A 21116-nucleotide genomic window follows, 5' to 3' on the forward strand; every position below is an offset into this window, starting at 1 on the left:
GAAAAATTGATAGTGGTAGAAAACACTGATGGTGAATGCTAAGTATTTTGCTGACATCACTAATCGGTCGGGCCCATCTATCAGGCTGAGTTAGAAAAAAAGGTGCCACGTAGACTTGTTTACTTGCTCTTCCTCCTCCTCCTCCTCCTACTCTGTCTCTTTGGCAATACATTGAGCACCTCATGTGCATCACGGAGAGCAGTAGCAGCTCGCTCCTGCGCCCCTCGCCGGCCGGCGAGTCCAGGCCGCCGCGTCCGCCCCTCCTCCTCGCACATCAGAGCACCTCTATTGCCTCCTTCTCTCGCACATCGGCTGCACCACGACCTCGCGCCGCACGGTTCTCCGCTGTCTGCCATAGACGCCATCCACCACCAACGCCAGCAAGCTGTTGCTGCCCCAGCCCAACCCCAGGGTGCCCCTCCACCCACAGCCCCTCTTCACCGCAGGGTTCACCGTCCCGGCCTTCCACCCCTTCTCCGGCCTCACCTTGCGCCAAATCTAAGGCACGGAGCATGAAGGCGGACACATTGGCGCCAATGAGCGTGCACACCATGTGGTCAGCGGGGTTCATTATCAAGTGCACACTAGGTAGTAGCAGAAGACGGGCGGACGGTGGACCGAAACCTCGCCAAGGCGTGGCGTCGAGGAGCAATGCAGCCGACGTCCCACCTCGCCGTTCCAAGCCGAGGGATCCAGCGTCGCGTGCGGCCGGTACGACAGCCGCGACGCTCATCGGTAGGAGCAAGCCAGCGCTGCCCAATAGTGACTGGGACGCTAAGGGGGAGGCGGCTGCTGCTGGCTGGAAGGAGGAGTTGAGAGAGCAGTAGTGGGGGATGGGTGGTGCGATGGCACGACGTTGGGCTTAGCCTTCTCCCCTGGAGGGCCGCCCTTCAGGATCCCTCCAGCGACACTAGGTACCAGGCGTCGTCGACAGAGAGACATACGGACGTCCATGGGCCGGCGTGTCAACAGGGGAAAAGGCATAGATTATCTTCAGAGTGTCAGGAAGCGTTTCTACTCCCTCATAAGGGAGCCGCGTTGGATTTATATTGATCAGGGCGCAAGGCCAAGCTTGGAGTACAAGTTGGAAACCTACCGATCTCTAGGATTTGGTGGTTAGATGTGATATGGGATAAGAGAGAGAGAAAGAGGGGTTTAGTTGAGATTACAAACGTATTACACATAAACTCTAACACCCTCCCTTAATCTCAACTATCCTAGGTTGATATTCCTCTTGAACTCTTCAAATGGCCGAGCTGGCAACGCCTTGGTGAACCCGTCTGCCACTTGATCTTTTGATGGAATGAATCTGATATCCAGTTTCTTCTCTGCAACTCTTTCTCTTACAAAGTGAAAGTCAATTTCAATGTGCTTAGTTCGACCATGAAAGACTGGGTTAGCAGAGAGATAGGTGGCTCCCAAGTTATCACACCAAAAACATGAGACACGATGTTGTTTAACACCCAACTCATTAAGCAAGGATTCAACCCAGATAATCTCAACGGTTGCATTTGCCAGTGACTTGTACTCAGCCTCAATACTTGACCTTGACACTGTAGCTTGTTTCCTAACACTCCAAGATATAAGATTAGAACCAAAGAATATAGCAAAACCTCCAGTTGATCTTCTGTCATCACTACATCCTGCCCAATCAGCATCAGAGAAAGCACTCACAAGAGTAGAGCCAGAACGTCTAAATTGTAACCCAAGGCTCACAGTATGTTTGATGTACCTGACAATCCTTTTTACAGCTGTCCAGTGTGCAGAAGTAGGTGCATGCAAATACTGACAAACCTTATTGACTGCAAATGATATGTCTGGTCTTGTAAGTGTCAGATATTGCAAAGCTCCTACAGCACTCCTGTATCTTGTGCTTTCTTCTTCTTTGACTTGCTCACCTTCAAAGGCTGGAAGTTTTTCTGAAGAAGACAATGGAGTGGGTGAAGGCTTACAGTCCTTCATTCCCATACGAGCTAAAAGTTCAGTAGCATATTTTTCCTGGTTCAGGACTATATCATTTGGAATCTTCTTAACTTCAATGCCTAAGAAAAAGTGCAAATCACCAAGATCCTTCAAGGCAAACTTTGATCTCAAATCATGCAAAAGAGCATTAGTGGCATCTTGTGAAGAACTTGCAACTATAATATCATCAACATATATCAGCACAAATATGACTGTGTTTGCCTTGTTATAAATAAAGAGTGACGTGTCAGCTTTGGATGCAACAAAACCAAGACACCTCAGCTGAGAGCTTAACCTTGAGTACCATGCTCTTGGGGCCTGTTTTAGGCCATAAAGTGCCTTGTCAAGCTTGCACACATAATGAGGTGTTTTCTTATCTGCATACCCAGGTGGTTGTTTCATATAAACCTCCTCTTCCAGAACACCATGCAAAAACGCGTTTTGAACGTCTATCTGCCTCAAGCTCCATCCCCTGGACACAGCAATAGATAGCACAAGCCTAATGGTTGCAGCCTTGACAACAGGACTAAATGTATCCTCATAATCTAATCCATACCGTTGTTTGAAGCCTTTTGCAACTAACCGTGCCTTGTACCTGTCAATTGAGCCATCTGCCTTATTTTTGATTCTGTACACCCACTTACAATCAATAATATTTTTACCTCTCTGTGCAGGTACAAGATGCCATGTCTTGTTCCTCATAAGTGCTGAGTATTCCTCATCCATTGCCTGCTTCCACCTCACATCTCCAAGTGCATCTTCTACTTTTGTTGGTTCTCCTGCAATACACATCATGCCATATCGTATTGTACCATCAGTTCGAACCTTTGGATTTTTTATACCTTTCTGCAGGCGAGTGGTAACACGTGATGTCACCACCGGTTGAGACTAAGCAGGTTGTTGCACAGGAGAGGACGTGGGAGTTTCTGTCGCAGAAGATCCTGGAGATGCACTTGATTCGTTGCTTTGCGTAGGAGATCCGATCCCAGACTCTGTAACCTGCTGTATGGCTGCACTTGTACTGCTGGAGCCAGTTGCCGCAGAGTCTCTTGCCGCAGAAGATCCTGCATGCAGCTCCATGCGCACGCGCGGGCTGGATCCCGAGCCGACCGATGGCTGTTGCGCGGTCGCTGTCGCCTGCCCATGCATGGGACGCGGGACCGACGCGATGACTGATGACGCGGCAGCTCGCTGCTGGTCCGCCGTGCGCGCGCAATCCAGGGCGGATCCCCGCACCGATCCCGAGGGATCCTGTCGCACTGGCGTGGCAGGCTGGAGCGGATCTTCCTCGTATTCAGCGCCGGCTCCGTCTTCTTCCTCCACATGCAATATACCTCTGTTTTGTGCTGGATTTTGATCATTTTCAACTCCGTTTTCTTCGGTATTTTCACCATGGACCTGCACATGAGTAGACGCAACACCAGAACTGGTTGAACAGCCATAATGGTCAGTACAATTGTCGCCCCCTTGATCAAAGGACCGGAGATTAGGAGGAGGAAGAAGAATGTCTTGTTTTAGACGAGCTCCGTCGTTTGGATGAAGAGACTCAAATGGAAAGAAAGATTCGTCAAAAACAACGTCTCGTGATATATAGACCCTGCCAGAGGTGACATCTAAACACTTGACTCCTTTGTGGAGAAGACTATACCCCATAAAAACACATTTTTTGGAACGGAAAGCAAGCTTGCGGGTATTGTATGGTCGTAGATTGGACCAACATGCACAACCAAACACTCGAAGAGATTTATAATATGGAGTGGTGGCAAAGAGACATGTGATGGGTGTTTCAAAATTAATGACTTTGCTAGGGAGCAAGTTGATGAGATATGTGGCAGTGAGGAATGCTTCATCCCAAAATTTGAGTGGCATAGATGCATTGGCAAGTAGGGCAAGACCTACTTCTACAACATGACAATGTTTTCTCTCTGCAGAACCATTCTGTTGGTGTGCATGTGGACATGCAACGTGATGAGAAATGCCAAGTTGCTGAAAAAAGGAATTCAACTTCCTGTATTCACCCCCCAATCAGTTTGCATAGCAATAATCTTAGTGTTCAGTTTTCTCTCAACCAGATTTTTAAAATTGGAGAAGACTTGAAACACTTCAGATCTTTTCTTAAGAAGATAGATCCAAGTAAACTTGCTAAAATCATCAATGAAGCTTACATAATATGAGTATCTACCAACTGAAGTGGGAGCTGGTCCCCATACATCTGAGAATACAAGTTGTAGGGGTGCAGTGGAGATGCTAGTAGACACGGGATAAGGTAACTGATGACTTTTAGCTTGTTGACATGGATCACAAACTGACTCAATACTAACTTCATGGGAGTGAGGAAGTTTATTTTCACTAAGAACACGTTTAACTATAATTGACGAAGGATGACCTAATCTACTATGCCACTTTGATGATGAAGGCTTGATAGACGCAAAAGCTTGTTTATTCGATGACGATGATGAAGAAGATATGAGTGGGTAAAGTCCTCCCACACATCTGCCCCTAAGAAGTATTCTCCTCATGGCCAAGTCCTTGACAAGAAAGAAATAAGGGTAAAATTCAATGAGGACATGGTTATCACGAGTAAATCGATGAACAGATAGAAGATTTTTTGAAGCTTCAGGAACATGAAGGATTTTGTTTAGATGTAGATTTTTATTAGGGGTTCTAACAATTGAATGACCAACATGATGAACTTGCATACCAGAACCACTCGCGGTGTGCACTTGATCATGTCCGTGATACTTTTCCCGGATGGTCAGCTTGTCCAGCTCTCCGGTGATGTGGTGAGTGGCGCCGGTGTCCGCATACCAGTTCGTGTCAACACCGTAGGAATCGGTGACCATGTTGGCCCCCTTATCCTCAGGCTCATCTTCTCATACCTGTGCCAGCAGTCACGGGCGCTCCCTAGATGGTGCCTGTGATAGATCTGACACTCCGGATAATCACGAACCTGCTGCTGCCATTGTTGTTGTGGGCCGCCGCGGCCACCGCCGCCGCCGCCGTTGCCGCCAGATGGACTCGGGGAGGAGCGCCTGCCTCGGCCACGACCTCTGCTGTAGCCGCGACCACGCCCCCTGTTGTAGCCGCGCCCGCGTCCCCTGTATGCCATGTTCGCTGAGGAGTTGAAGCCAGCATCGACGCCATCGCCTAGCATCTCCACCCGCTGATCGAACGCCGCGATCTGGGCGAAGAGATCGTCAACTAAGATCGTCGACTTAACTGCGCCGATAGCCGCCACGACAGCGTCATAGTCTCTGTCGAGACCCGCAAGCACGTAGTCGACCATCTCTAGATCAGAGACAGGGCGACCCGCCGTGGCAAGCTCATCCGCCAGGTTCTTCATCTTGGCGATGTAGGAGGTGCTCGACATGGATCCCTTCTTGGTGTTGGTGATGGCAATCCGCAAGTTTGTGATGCGAGATTGGGACTGCGAGGCAAAAATAGTGGTGATAGCAGTCCAAAGATCAAAAGTTGTCTCCTTACTCGTGACCTGGGCGAGAATCTCTTTTGACAGAGAATTCAGGAGATAACTCAGGACCTGCTGGTCCTTCGAGACCCATTGCGCATACAGAGGGTTTGGCTCCTCTGCCGTGGTCTTGTCCGCCTGCTGCTGCTGCACTGTCTTCGGTGGCGCAGCGTCGGATCCATCCAGGAGGCCGGTGACTTGCGCTCCTCGCAGTCCCGGCATGACCTGGGTCCTCCATAGGATATAGTTGGTTCTGGTGAGTTTCTCGGCTGGTGGAGCACCAAGGTTGATGGCGTTGGTGGCCGAGGAGGACATGGTGGTGTGGTGATCGTGATCTGGTGGTGGTGATCGAAGGAGAAGCTTTTCTGGCTAGATAGATGGGAAGAGGTTGGCTCTGTATACCATGTCAGGAAGCGTTTCTACTCCCTCGTAAGGGAGCCGTGTTGGATTTATATTGATCAGGGCGCAAGGCCAAGCTTGAAGTACAAGTTGGAAACCTACCGATCTCTAGGATTCGGTGATTAGATGTGATATGGGATAAGAGAGAGAGAAAGAGGGGTTTAGTTGAGATTACAAACGTATTACACATAAACTCTAACACAGAGTCCATAATGTATCTTCTTCTGACCTACTCGTTGTTCTTCCCCTTTCTCCAAACATTCCCCTTTCTCCAAACAGAGACATAAAAATCCTCTGTAATATCGCTGGACTGGATCCAACCGCCTGTGCGTGAGCAAGTGGTATCAGCACAGTTCGATCCCGGGGAATGTTCCCGATCTCCACCCCAAACCCTCTTGAATCAGATCCCGCAATGAGTTGCAAACGTGAAATCGGGCAAGCCTAACCTCAGCGACCACATGGCGAGTGTTGAACTCATGCTCGCGGAGCTGCAGGGCCTGTTGACCACTGCCGTGAAAGCAAACACGACGACCGCGGAAGTAGGGCAAGTGAATGTTGCGCGCCTCACGGAGATCACCACCAAATTGGACATATGCTCACCTCCACCACCATCGAGCTGTCCATGGCGTCCAAGCGGGAGGGCATTATCACAAATTCATCCAATATTATGGTCTCATCAGTCGGGTGCTCTCGGACTTACTCAAGAAGAACAATGTCTTTCGGTGGATTTTGAGCGAAGAAGAAGCTTTTGATCATCTAACACAACATATGTTGGAAGCACCTGTGTTAGCCTTGTTGGATTTCATAGCTTCGTTTACTATGAAAATTGACGCTAGAAAGCGTGGAGTTGGGGCCGTTCTTATGCAGCGTGGCCATCCAATTGACTATCTCAGTAAGGCTCTAGGACCCACTGCTCAAACAATGTCCACATATGAAAAGGAATGCCTCGCTATCCTTCTTGCAATAGACAAGCGGTGTGCCTATCTACAAACTGCTCCATTCACTATTGTCGCCGATCACCGAAGTTTAGTGCACCTGTCTGATCAGAAATTGACAAGTGTGATGCAGCAAAAAGCTTTTGTGAAACTTATGGTCCTGCAATATAAGTTGGTTTATCGGAAGGGCAAAGATAACACCGCAGCAGATGCACCATCTCGACAACCTTCCGAGAATGAACTGTTTGTTATTTCCCTCTGCTGCCCTCGCTGGTTGGAGTCCATCGTGGATGGATATGCGGAGGATGCCAAGGCTAAAGCTCTACTGCAAGAACTGAGCATCACCAGTCCTAATCCACGATGTACCAAAGATGTGTGCTAATTTCACGAGGAAAAATTGGCTCTAAGGAAAACAGACTGCCAGTATTTTTTGGGAGATTTTAAAAACGTAATACGACAAAAAGAAAAGTGTTTGTGGATTTTACAAAACTATGTGAATTTTATGAAATGTTAACTTTAAAATTTTCTTTTTTGTAAAAACTATGAACTAAAATATTAACATTTTTCAAAAATATTTATAATTTAAAGAAATATTCACAAATATTTAAAAAGTGTTTACGAATTTTAAAGATGAAAAAAAGAAGAAAACACATAGAAGAAAACTAAAAAACAAATAATCTTCCCAAAAACTGCCTGAGACCATGTCCCCACCCTGCTGTTTAATTGGGGAGGTCCATGGATGGTTGCTCATTGCGATCAGGCGATGTATTGTTGCTCCTTGCTATATGTGTGAAACGATTGAAGAGGTCAATTAATGGGAGGGGGTGAATAGGAAACTACAATTATTTAATCTTAACTTCCAACGTTAGAGATGTGCTGATAAAGTAAGTTCTCTATATATGGTGGGAAAAATCTATATGGCAAGCAAGTAAATACACTAGGTAAGCAAGAGCAAACAAGCTAGCAAGCAAACAACAAAAGCAAAGGTGTAGGAATGGATAAACCACAAAAGTTAAAGATGTGGATGTATCCCCAGCTCACATTTCTTTGGGGAGTGCTAATCTACACGTTAGAGAGGTTGGAGAGGTGCAGAAGACAAAACTCCCGAACGCCACCAAATAGTTCACTCTTATCTCCCTTTAACTTATGTCCAACGAATTAGCCACAAATTGCTTGTGGTTGGTCTTGAAGGCGACCACCGAATGTTCACAAACTCCTTGGAGAACAAAACACACAAGGAAGCTTCCAGTCTTTGACTCCTACTGCCTAGGAGTCCTAAATCTCTGAGCAACAAGTGTAAATTATGGAGATATTAAATTGGTTAGGTCCAAGTGTAAATCGTGTGAATCTCTTTCCATCCTCAAAGTTTAGTAGAGTTTGAGTGGAGGGATGAAGATCAATCGAGCTTTAAGGTTTGTCAATGGTGGAGAAGCTCAGATGTAGGATTATGACTAGAGGTCGAATATGAGTAAGTATATATACTTCCACACCAAATTTAAAGATAAAAACAGAAGAAAACTAAAAAAATCTCCCCAGAAACTGGCTGAGATCATGTCCCCACCCTGCTGTTTAATTGGGGAGGTCCATGGATGGTTGCTCATTGCGATCAGGCGATGTATTGTCGCTCCCTGATATATGTGTGAAAGGATTGAAGAGGTCAATTAAGGGGAGAGGGTGAATGGGAAACTATTTTTTTAAAATCTTAACTTCGAACGTTAGGGATGTGCTGATAACGTAAGTTCTCTAGATATGCAATCTATGGTGGAAAAAGTTTATATGGCGAACAAGTTAATACACTAAGTAAGCAAGAGCAAACAAGCTAGTAAGCAACCAACAAAAACAAAGGTGTAGGATTGGACAAACCACAAAAGTTAAAGATGTGGATGTATCCCCAAGTTCACATTTCTTTAGGGGGTGCTAATCTACACGTTGGAGAGGTGCAAAAGACAAAGCTCTCGAACGCCACCAAATAGTTCACTCTTATCTTCCTTTAGGCCCCGTTCTTTTTAAAGGGTTCTAAGCCATAGGAATGTAAAAATGTGCAGGAATAGGGAATGAGTTCAAGTACAACACCAAGGAATTGAAAACAAAGGAAATGAACAAGACTGTGCGTTCGGTGGACGAAGAAAGAGCGCAGGAAGTCCCACTGCTAATCACACACTAGCGGTAGCTATTAGAATATTTTATATTCATTTCAGCTAGTTCTTCTTCTCTCACATCTCACAGCATGCTTTGGTATAGTATATTTTATTCACCTTTCCTATGGCTGCCTCGGGCTTCCGCCCAGAAAAAGTGGTCAGGGTGGATGCAAAGATTCCTATGAAATCGACACTACTGGCGAGCCTTTCCTCGGGTATACTGTAGCTAGTTCCTTTGAAACGAACGCATCAAAGAAAAAATAACCTGTGGAATTGAGAATTCCTTTGGAAAGTTTTGGAAACCTGTGAAGCGAACGGGGCCTTAACTTCTGTCCAATGGATTAGCCACAAATCGCTTGTGGTTGGTCTCGAAGGCGACCATCGAATCTTCACAAACTCTTTTGAGCACAAAACATACAAGGAAGCTTCCAGTCTTTGACTCCTACCATCTAGGAGTCCTAGATCTCTAAGAAATAAGTTTAACGATGAAAAAATATGGAGATATTAAATTGGTTAGGTCCAAGTGTAAATCATGTGAATATCTTTCCATCCTCAAAGTTTAGTAGAATTTGAGTGGAGGGATGAAGATCAATCGAGCTTTAAGGTTTGTCAATGGTGGAGAAGCTCAGATGTAGGATTATGACTAGAGATCGAATATGGGTAAGTATATATACCTCCAGACCAAATCTGACCATTGCCACCCCGTGGACACGGGCTAAATGGCCACCAAAGACAAAACCATATACCTATGGGACCCTGGGGTCGAGACGAGGATCCAGGCTATCTAGAGTAAAATCTCTACCCCGTAGACCCGGGGGGTTGAAGAACCTAAGAATCCGACCCGTCCATTGAGATAGCCAAGAGGTGGAGGGAGACCTCGGGCATGGAGTCCGATGGCTTGGTGACCCATGTTATCTAGAGAGTTTTTATGGACCCCAAGGGCCCGGGGGTCCTAGCAACAGACCGTTTTGGCTAGGGTTTTAACCAGTATTTGAAGTAAACATGGCGATGGTTGAGTATGAGTTTTGCATGATCCCCAAGCTTACGCAATCACATCAACCCCACTTAAGAGTGTGGTTTTCCTATGACTAAAAAAACATTCGCCTCATCAGATAACCGACACCTTTTCGGGGGTTTTAGGGGGGTGTCAACGAACTCCATAATATATCATCGAGAGACCAATGTCCTGAGTGTGGCACCCAGCACAACAAACCGGTCGCCCCATGTCGAGCCCAGGGATCAATGTCTTCTGGAACACGGTACAACTTGATACAGAATAAAACCACAATTTCTTGAAATACTCGGAGGACAAAGTCTTATCTTACAATACTCTTGCGAGTCAAGGGGGCACTACTCATGCGGTAATATTGTATATACACATTATTCCTCGAACCACTCGACCTCGATCTACTCGTAGCTTAAGGGGTATTACACAATAGAATAGCATGACGATGGCAGGACTCCAATCCAAAGGGACACTGTTGAGACACATCCTAGTTCGCGTACTCGTGATCCTCGAGGTATCCAGCTACGGCATCTCCAGCATCTGGCATGATAAGCCATGTTAGTACTTTGAATGTCCTCACAAACTCACAAATGGTCCAGAAGCAAGAAAGCAAGCAAGAACATGACAGTTCAACATGAAACAGGTTAAAGTAATAGATATATAGTAAGTAAAACAAATCAACTATATTGAAGTAAACATGGCTTGTTCGTTTAAGGTCCCATGGACCATCTCCTGGCATGATCCGCGATCGTCCGGTTTACTTCTCATGACCACCTCGTGATCAAGTCAGCTCTTTCTAGCATTAACCATTCCAACTCTTCCCTCTTAGTTTCCTTTATTCATGGATATGATCAAATAGTGTGACTTAATACGAACGGTGCCCACTATCGGGGACTCGGCTATTCAAATAGATTTTTACACTCTGCAGAGGTTGTATACTTTACCGCCACCATGGACAATGATGAGTGTCATTTTACACTCCTCTACTCTTAGTTTAAATTGATATATTTCATTAAAACCGAGATATTCGCTCTGATATTGCCACTAATGACTAATGAATGCATAAGGTTCCAAAAAATCCTTTTTTATTTTGTTTCCACATGAAATGGGCTGTTTAAAGATGAAATCAAGTCACGACATGAGAGTAAAGCAGGAGATAGAAGAAATCAAGTGGAGGCGCAACCAGAAGAAAGAGAGTAAAAGACGGTGTATCATGCGACCGCGACCACTTGCATGAGCCGTATGGCATGGAAACCGATGCCTCTCGCCCACCTGAACAAATTTTATAAAGGGGTCGAGACCGAAATGTTAACAGAACAACCATGAGAGGAGCCACAGAACAGAGTCATCTTCATCCCATCTTCATCAACCCTAACCGCCGCCATTTTCTATCTCCATAGCCACCATCTCCATCTTTACCATAGTTCATCATCCTCTAGTCATACTTGTAATCATGTATAACACACGGCATCCATTGTAAGGCATATTATCAATTAATCTACCTTCATGATATCCATGTGTGAGTAGTTTGATAAGGTATGGGTTGTGGCAAGAGCCTTGCAACCAACAGATGTATTGCTCTTTCTCTTTGAATTTATTTGTGAAAGTTTAAATTTTATTTGGTTTGAAAGCTATGAGATTTTTATTCGATTGTAAAATATTTATTATTGCGATGTAAAATTTATTTGATTTAAACTTTTGGCAATGTCAAGATTTATATGCAAAAATAATTTTCAAATATGGCATACAGATCACGGACAAAATGCGTCGGCCAGTTGAGCGAACTGGTTAGCAAAACGCAGATGAAGCCAGACTCCGCCTTACGGCTCGATCCAAATGAATAAAAAACAGATTAAATCCGGTTCCGTTTGAGCGTTGGAGTTGCCGTAATACGTAGGCACATGGCACATCACATGCATCGCTCACATCGTCGTGCAAGCAGACAAGCATACAAACAAGCGGACGAGCAGTCTCCGCGAAAACGACCATCGGCCGGCCGGCCTCAGCCTGTCCGTCCTATCTTCCCACTCATAGATAGCGTTGTTTCCAAAGCTCACAACGCCACCAACAAGGCAACAACCACACACCCCTACTACACCCGTTGCCCAAGATCGGAGGCGCCATGGCGTCCTCACCCAGAGCGCACCGGCTCCTCTTCCTCCCCCTCGCGCTGCTGCACCTCCTCTCCTCCTGCCCGCACACCGCCAGCGGCGCGCCCAACACGGCACCGCTCTCCGTGCTCTGCAACGGCGCGGTGTACGGCGCCGGCGACCCCTTCGCCGAGAGCCTCGCCTACGTGCTGGCCGACCTGCTGGCCGCCACGCCGCAGTCCCGCGCCCGCGACGCCTACAGCATATCCCCGTACCCGAACGCGTTCGCCTACGGCCACGCCGCGTGCCGCGCCGGCCTGTCGGGCGCGGACTGCGCGAGCTGCCTCGGCTCCGCCGTCAGCCAGATGAACGCCACCTGCGGCCACGCCGTCGGCGCGAGGGCCGTGCTCGTGGATTGCAGCGTGCGGTACGAGCAGTACGCCTTCGTGGATTAGCTACCGCCAGGACGGCCGGCGTCCTCTCCCTGTGTTGGCACGTCCGCGTAGGTGTGTGTGGTTTGGCTGGTTTGGGCTGCCGATTCGGTTTATGATTCTACGGTGAAACATGTGTTGTTCCGTTTGGTTCTGCCCACATGTGTTCTAGTGCTTGTGTCCCAATCTGTATTGTGTTTTTTTCTTGTCAAAAAAATATTATCTCCTCCCAGCCTCTAAATATGTAAGGCAAGGCCCAAACAATTTTATGAGCCGGCTACACTAAAGGACCAACAAAGATGGGATGCAAAACAGTACGACTAAGTCACCATCCTCCCCTAACAAATGTTTGTTTTCAGAAAGAACTTAAGATCTATTCATCAAACAACATGGTAGTACAAGAACACTAAAAGCAACATAAGTTACATTTAGGTTCATAGACCACCTAGTGACGAGCCGAAGGCATGCCGTCATCATTGCCCCTCCCTCACCAAAGCCAGGCAAACCTTACTGTAGTAGATAGTCAGAAATTTGTCATGCTAAGACCCCAAAGGACCAATGAAGCAGAATAGCAATCATCGCTGATTAAGAGAAGCATAGATCAGAAGGATCCAACCTGTAGACACACAAATATAGACGAACAAATACCGAATCCATGTAGATCCACTGAAGAAAAACACCGACCAAATCTCGCAAGATCCGCCGAAGACACACGTCCACACCCATCGACGACACTAGACGCACCACCAGAACAGGAACTAGGCAGCGAGAACCTTGTTTCATCTTAAGGGAGCCGACATCGCCTCCCCTTCCTGAGCAGGACATAAACCCTATACAAACTCAAAAGAACACGTAAATACAAAATAGGAGCCCTCCCACAGGCAAGGACGGGGATCCATCGCGCCTTCATGCCCTTAGGGCCACAAGAGGCAAGGCAGATCGATGGCGATACCGGCTGGAGGTGTGGAAACCTTAGTTGCTGGAATCACTCCCAGCGAGAAAACAACTGATAGTACCCTAGAACAAAGTTATAGTACTCCATAACAAATGTTTTAAGTGCCTCCCTGGCTGAACTCGTAAAATTTAACTCCTCAAACACGTCCTCAAACTTTAACACATTAAATTTGAGGAGTTAAAAGAATGCAAACCTAACCGAACTCCCAAACTTAACTCCTCAGACGAACCAGACCTCGTATGAAAGCCCCTCTCCCTCTTCTTCTTTTTCTTCTTCTTCTTCTTCAAACGAACCGGCGGCCACTTTTTAGGGTAAGTTTTCTTCATGTACGTGAAATTTTGCATTTTGTAAGTGTTCCTCTGTGACGTAGCTTTGCTCGTGGTCCAGTCTACATTGAGGAATGCCAACGGGTTAGGGACGATGAGGAGGAGCGCCGCCATGGCAAGATACGACAAAAGGCGAAGAAATGAATGAAAAAATCATCATACTCTTGCTAGGATCTAACTGGAATTTTTCAGACAAAGGTTGGCGGAGCTATGAGGTGTCAGCCAGCCATCGGGGTGGTCGTCGTAGGCAAGGAACACGGCGTGGGCAGCTCCAGAGGAACGAACGAGTTAATTGTCACGAGGCGAGTCGATCTAGTCGAGTCCATACTACTCTGGCATGCAAATGGCTGAGCAACATTGAGAGGCAGTCACGCGTGTGAGAGCAAATCTTTTGATGAGACTTGTGTTCGCTCTATCAAAATTGTCAGGTCACCCTCGTTTCTCCCCAATTTTTTTGATACATTAAAGATTTCGAGAGTTCATCTAGATGGTGCTTAACTCCTCAAAAGGGAAGCTCTTGAGGAGTTATAGCCTTTAGGAGTTCACATAGAGATGCTTTAAGCCTATGCAAAAGGTTAACGTTATGGCGATAATACTTGCCTCGCGCTATAGCACTCTCTTTTAACATTTTTTTTTGTGATAACGCTTTAAGTAATGCATTTAGGTGGGGACTCTTTCCCCCGTTGATTGTTAAAAAATATCAGCGGATAGGAAGCTGAGAAACCATCTCATACAACCAGACTAGATGCTCAGACATTCGCGATGCGAATAGGATGACCACAAATTCGGCTATGCACCAAAATGATAACATTTAGTTTTTTGGGGGAGGGGGTGGAATTTCAATCAAGATGAGATGAGTGTCATCCTTCAAAATCGATTTTGACCCTGAAAACATGTATCCCCGGTATACCCCATTTTTCACACAAAGTCAATCAAGAGGTTCAGACGAGATTCATCTTCTAAAATCGACTAAAATCCAAGAACATTGGAGACGAGAAGAAAAATGTAGGTGTGACACCATCGTACTCCGCCGCCTGGAAAAGTCGAACTATATTCACATCGTTCAAATCCAAGAAATCCAAGAAATTGCTCCACACTATTCATTCACAAGGTTCATTTCCAAAAACCCGATCTAGGCACTCTCGCATGATTCAGTCTTGGCCGTCTATTTGTAGGCGAAGTTTGGGCTAGAATATTCAAGGCTCGTTCCGGAAAAGAAAAACACGGCCCTTCACTCAGAGGACACCTGCTAAAATAAATGTGTACCAAATTTGTGTCAGAGCGATTGGGAGATTTTTAAAATGTAAAAATATATATTAAAAATTTTAAAAACTCTGATTTTTTAAAATATCCATGAATTAAAAAACTCTTCATGAATTTTGAAAACATTAAAAACTTTAATAAAATGTATGTGCATTTTAAATATCTTGAATTAACAAATGAAATTAAAAAATAATACTTTTTTTGAAAATACCCAGCAAAAGGTGCACCTGTATAAATTTATTTATTTTTGAGCTGAAAAGGGGGAGCAACTAGTTGACGAGCGCTCCTTCTGAAGCTTCGCAACGATCAGCGCCATTTGGCGTGCTCTCAGCGGCCCCGCCAGGCGTCGCGCTTTGGGCGCTCCCTTCGTATTTTGTTTCTTTATTAGTTTTTCGCACGCGTTTTCGGCCTTTTAAGCGGTTTTTCCTGGGGGGTTTCGATGTTTTTGTTTTTCACCGGTTTTCCTTAGCGTTTAGGCCAAAACAATTGCGCAAAAAATGTTTTTTCCTTGAGAGACACGGTTTTGTTTCTGCAAGAGGCACAATCGTGCCTCTCGAAAATGAAAAAAAATGTGTTTTCTGTTTTTTTTTCTTCCGCTAGAGGCATGTTTTTGCTTCTGTGAGAGGCGCGGTTTTACTTTCGTGACCGTGCCTCTCGAAAACAAAAAATAAATAAAATGTGTTTTATGTTTTTTTTCTTTCGCGAGAGGTACGGTTTTGCTTCCGCGAGAGGCACGATTGTGCTTTCGTAAAAGGCACGGTCATGGCTCTCGAAAACAAAAAACGTGTTTTCTGTTTTTTTTCCTTCCGCGAAAGGCATGGCCGTGCCTCTTTCGGAAAGGAATAAAACGTGTTTTGTTTTTTCTTCTGCGAGAGGCATGGTTTTGCTTTCGCGAGAGGCACATTTATGATTTCGCATGAGGCACGGCCGTGCCTTTGGGAAAAAACTGTGCTCCCGGTTTCCCTTTTTTTGTCCGATTTTCTTCGTGAAAAAAAGTTCGTTAAAACCCGTCAACATGGGATCTACTTTTGAAGATCTCGACGCGAGGAATCCAACAGTGAAAACGGTTCGAGATTTGAATGCATGGTTTAAAAGATAAATTTTTTTAAATAAACGGATATAGAAAAAAGGGTTGCGACAAGTGGCGCAAATGCAACGCGCCACTTGTCCTTGAGAAGGGGGTGATCTTTGCGATGCATATTCCTCAATTAGTAATTTCGCTGAAAAGGCGCACATGTGGAAACCATGAAAAGAAATCAAGAAACCTGTTATGACATACTCCCTTCGTTTCTAAATATAAGTTTTTTTAGACATTTTAAATGGACTACAACATATGAATATATATATAGATATATTTTAAAATGTATATTTACTCATTTTACTCCGTATATAGTCACTTATTAAAATCTTTAGAAATACTTATATTTGAAAACGGAGGGAGTACATAATCCAAGGCACGGCCTGGGCCCAGCCCGATGTTTTCTTATTTATACAAATCGCGCGGGAGTGGAAGAGAACGCGTGTAGCGCGGGGTGGTCTGAGCGGAAGTTTCGGCCGGCTGTCCACCCCAGAATCGTTTCCCAAATGGAACAGGCGAAATTAACGACCTTTTCCGCACCGAGAACAAACACCAACTAGCTACTCCACTCCGCATGGGACTTGGGCTGCATATATTACTCCCTGCGACACGGACTAGAGCTAATAACGCATACTCCCTCCGTCCGTGAATAAATATACGTCTAGCTTTTGTCTTAAATCAAGAATAAAATGCATGAACCGTCCTTGAAATTGGTGGCAAGGTCCAAAATGGTCCTTAAACTCTAAAACTGATCCCATATAGTCATTAAACTTGCGAATATGAAGTCAATACGATCCTTGAACTTGTGGAAACGGTCCTGTGATACGTATACGCTTTTGCGTACGTTGCCTCCACCACGTCAGCGTACGCAGTTGATCGCGGGCAACCGATGCGAGGAAGTGGTGTTTTTGCATTCGGTCCGCCAAGATCCTGATTCTGTGACTCATTCGCTCTCACCTAATCATATCGTGAAACAGAAGCTATCGATCCGGGACAATGGCGGTGGCCTGATGATCGCCGACAGGTCCAACATATGAGCTCTCCAGGCATGGCGAAGAAAAGAAGGGGCTCGCAACTGCATCAGCCGATGGGTGCCCCGAAACGGCGGCTTGATGAGGTGGCGGCGCCGACGTATGGTTGTTCCAATGAAGACGATAATGATGAAGAAACAGAGAGCATCGTCTATACTGTTCATCTTCAGAATTTATCATGTTGCTGTAGGTGCAAGAGTTCAGTTAGATCTATGTTGCTGTTTGTGAAAAGTGTTGTTGTATTGGCAAAGATTCAGTTATAATCTACTCCCTCTGTTCTGAATTACTTGTCGCAGGTATGGATGTATCTAGATATATTTTAGTTCTAGATACATCCACTTCTGCGACGAGTAATTTGAAACGGAGAGAGTATGTGTGTAATATTCATACATGCTTGTGCAAAATTACTGTTGTACCTGCCATAATTCAGTGCTAAAGTTCACTTCATATGTGTGTTCTGTCAAAATTCAGTTATGCTCTAGTACTGTACAAGCACATTGGAATATATGTACACATATCTGTTAGAAATCAGTGGAATATTTGTTGGTCTCACTGTACATGCACATTTTCATTCATACATTCAGTCATATTTGTTGGTCTCATTTGTTTGTCTCACTACACATGCATAATCTGTCAAAATGCACATACATTCAATCATAATTTTTCGTCTCACTTCATATATTTAGTAAAATGCAGATACATGTTGGTCTCACTTCCATTAGAACAAAGGATAGTTCACAAACATTGGAACAAAGAATAGTTCACTTCCATTAGAACACAAGGATATTTCATTTCATTAACATAGTTGTAACATCTCAATTTTTAATTTGGATGTTAATTGTTAGGTCATCATATGCATTCATATTTCGAGCATTTTGAAATTTGGTTTATTTGGACATTTTGATCCTAGAAGACCTTAAGCAACTCAAGGACCATGTGAGAGAGTTGGAGGTTTTCATAAAATTCCATTTTGAATTTTTGAAGTTGGTAATTAGGATCAAAGTGATTTTATTTGAAATTATTTTTTCAATTATTTCGAAATAAAAAATATAATGAGAAAAGATAATATGACTTCTTCAAAACAGAGGAAATAATGGAAGTTTAATTTTGAATAAAAATGTATTTTTATTTGAATTTTATTTGATATTTATTCGGTTAAATTAGGGAAAATTGTATTTTAGCCCAGAAAAATGTTCACGTGGTCCTAAATACTAGGATAGGACCGTAAAAATTATTTTTGGGATTTTACGATTTTTATTTATTTTATTTTGGATTTTTCTCTGCAGCAAAATTATTTTAAAATTTTCTTTCGGACCGTGACTCTTATATGAAGATCACCATGACTCTTATATGAAGTAATAGACAAGAATAAAAGATGGGCCTTCATAGAGGGAAGTAGAGGTTGTCATGTACTTTTATGGTTGGATGCACAAAATCTTAATGCAAAAGAACGTCACTTTATATTGCCACTTGTGATATGAACCTTTATTATGCAGTCCGTCGCTTTTATTTCTTCCGTATCACACAATCATATAAAGCTTATTTTCTTCGCACTAATAAATCATACATATTTAGAGAACAATTTTTATTGCTTGCAACGATGACAACTTACTTGAAGGATCTTACTCAATCCATAGGTAGATATGGTGGACTCTCATGGCAAAACTGGTTTTAGGGATATTTGGAAGCACAAGTAGTATCTCTACTTGGTGCAAAGAAATTGGCTAGCAAGAGAGAGAAATGCAAGCTCAACATGTTGGATGATCCATGACAATATAATTTATCCCGGATGTAAGAAAACATAACCCATTACATTGTCTTCCTTGTCCAACATCAACTCTTTAGCAAGTCATATTTTAATGAATGCTCACAATCATAAAAGATGTTCAAGATAGTATATTTATATATGAAAACCTCTTTTTCTTTATTACTTTCTATTAATTGCAACGATCATCAAAATTATGTTTGTCAACTCTCAACAATTTTTATTCATCATACTTTATATATGTGAGCTCATTACTCTCCATAAGATCCACATGGTCTCTTTATTTCTTTTTATTTCTTCTCTTTTATTTTATTCCCTCAAGATTATAGCAAAATAATCAAGCCCTTGACTCAATACTAATCTTTATTATATATAGCTCGCGGACTCGATTATATAGAAGGATCATAAATCAAAACTCACAACTAGGTCATACTAAAACTTTATTCTACTAGATCAAGATATTACCAAAAGGATCGAACTAATAAAACGATAAAGATAAAAGTGATGGTGATACGATACCGGGGCACTCCCCCAAGCTTGGTAGTTGTCAAGGGGAGTGCCCATACCCATGTGCTTATGTCTCCTTCTTCGGATATGGTGACGTGATATTCTTGGCGATGATGCCCTTCAGGATACGATTCTCTTCCTCAAGCTTATTGACTTGCTGCTTGAGGCCCATTATTTCCTTACGAAGCTTGCCCGTGACGGCTAAAGCTCCTTTCACCCAAGGATGTTGCATAGCTGCGGGAGAACAAATAACACTCTATTTTTCATATTTTCATAAGAAAGAAATCTGACGTTGGAAGGGATGACCGAGTTTGGAATAGCCGAGCCCTGTAGTTCCCCCATCATGAATCCGATTCGGAAACGAGAAGTAACTTCTTGATCCTCCTCCATGGCATCTATCCTTTTCAAGTCGGCATCCATCTCCTCCTCCATTGATGGCCCAAAGTGGCCAGCATCAATATTTTCTCTTGGTCCCAGTGTCGGATGGGACACCCGGCTCTCCCCGACTGACTCTTGAGAAGACATCTTGTCCTAAATCTGCAGCAGAAATAGCCCGAAACAAAGACAGAGGATATTTGCGTGGTACGGTGGTCAAAACCTTCGGAAGAATATATAATGAATTTTTACCGACCAAAAAAAGTATTGTGCAAGAAAACGGAGTCCGGAGAGCACACGAGGTGCCCACGAGGCAAGGGCGCGCCCTCCACCCTCATGGACGCCTCGTGTCCTTCCCGGATTACTTCTTATTTTCCTATTTTCTTAAATATTTCAAAACGGAGAAAAATTGCCATTAGAACTGTTTTGGAGTCGGTTTACTTACCGTACCACGTACCTATTCCTTTTCGGGGTCCAAAACGTTCGGGAAAGTGTCCCTTATGTATTCCTCCGGTGTTACGATTTCAATAACATTAGTTTCAACACTTATGGGATTACCTGAGATATAATGTTTGATTCTTTGACCGTTCACCACCCTCGGATTTGTGCCTTCGAAATTGTTGATTTTTATGGCACCGGATACAGAGAAAGATAGGGGCTTATAGTTTTTCACAATTGCTAACAATCACGCGATATTTATGGGTATGAAGTTTTAATCGGACACAGAGAAACATAGGGGCTTATAGTTTTGCCTCCCAACCTTTTACCTCAAGGGTAATGTCAACAATAACTGTTGGCATATACCAGACTAATTTACAACCATATCATCATCAGTATTTAAGTAAAGGATGAATCTGATCGACTGTTTTTTCCTAATTTGGAACCAAATTAAGCAGCTTCAGTTCCTCATGTTCGATCATTTGGTCTGTGGTTTTCTGTTCCGTATAAGATCCCAGAAATATGACATTTAGTGATGCACCATTGCCAAATACTATAAAGCAAATGAATCGATGAACTATTGTACATGCAGAGAAGAGGAAAGAAACAAAGCATCTACCCGAGGTGAGGAGCACTTGCCGCCGACCTCAAATCTTGATGATGGCATGTTGACTAATGGCAAAGGTAGAACTATTGACTTTAAGAATGCTATCATCATTATGACCTCAAATCTTGGGTCAAAATACCTTACAACAATAATGACTGGAGAAAAGCCATTAGAAGTTGCAAGGAACCTTGTCATGGAAAAGGTTTGTTAATCCCAAATTGTCATGTAAGGGCTCCATGCAACAGTTCCTACTACCGATTGCCATTCATATTGTTGCTTATGCAGGTTCAGAAGTTCTTCAAGCCCGAACTTCTCAACATGATTAGTGAGATTGTGATATTCGA

At 44.0% G+C, this 21116-nt stretch overlaps 1 protein-coding gene across 1 annotated transcript; it reads left to right on the forward strand.

The window, feature by feature from the left end:
- Positions 1-11888: 11888 nt before the first annotated feature.
- Positions 11889-12653, forward strand: LOC125541091 (antifungal protein ginkbilobin-like protein). The gene has a single exon (XM_048704577.1). The coding sequence runs from the start codon at positions 12029-12031 to the stop codon at positions 12449-12451; it is 423 nt and encodes a 140-aa protein (XP_048560534.1). The 5' UTR covers positions 11889-12028; the 3' UTR covers positions 12452-12653.
- The last annotated feature ends 8463 nt before the right edge of the window (positions 12654-21116 follow it).

The sequence above is a fragment of the Triticum urartu genome, chromosome 2 (genome assembly GCF_003073215.2).
Source record: "Triticum urartu cultivar G1812 chromosome 2, Tu2.1, whole genome shotgun sequence".
In the NCBI taxonomy this organism is placed as follows: domain Eukaryota; kingdom Viridiplantae; phylum Streptophyta; class Magnoliopsida; order Poales; family Poaceae; genus Triticum; species Triticum urartu.

Bases quoted from the DNA above. Each gene is read 5' to 3' on its own strand.
- LOC125541091 (XM_048704577.1), top strand. From the start codon at position 12,029: ATGGCGTCCTCACCCAGAGCGCACCGGCTCCTCTTCCTCCCCCTCGCG.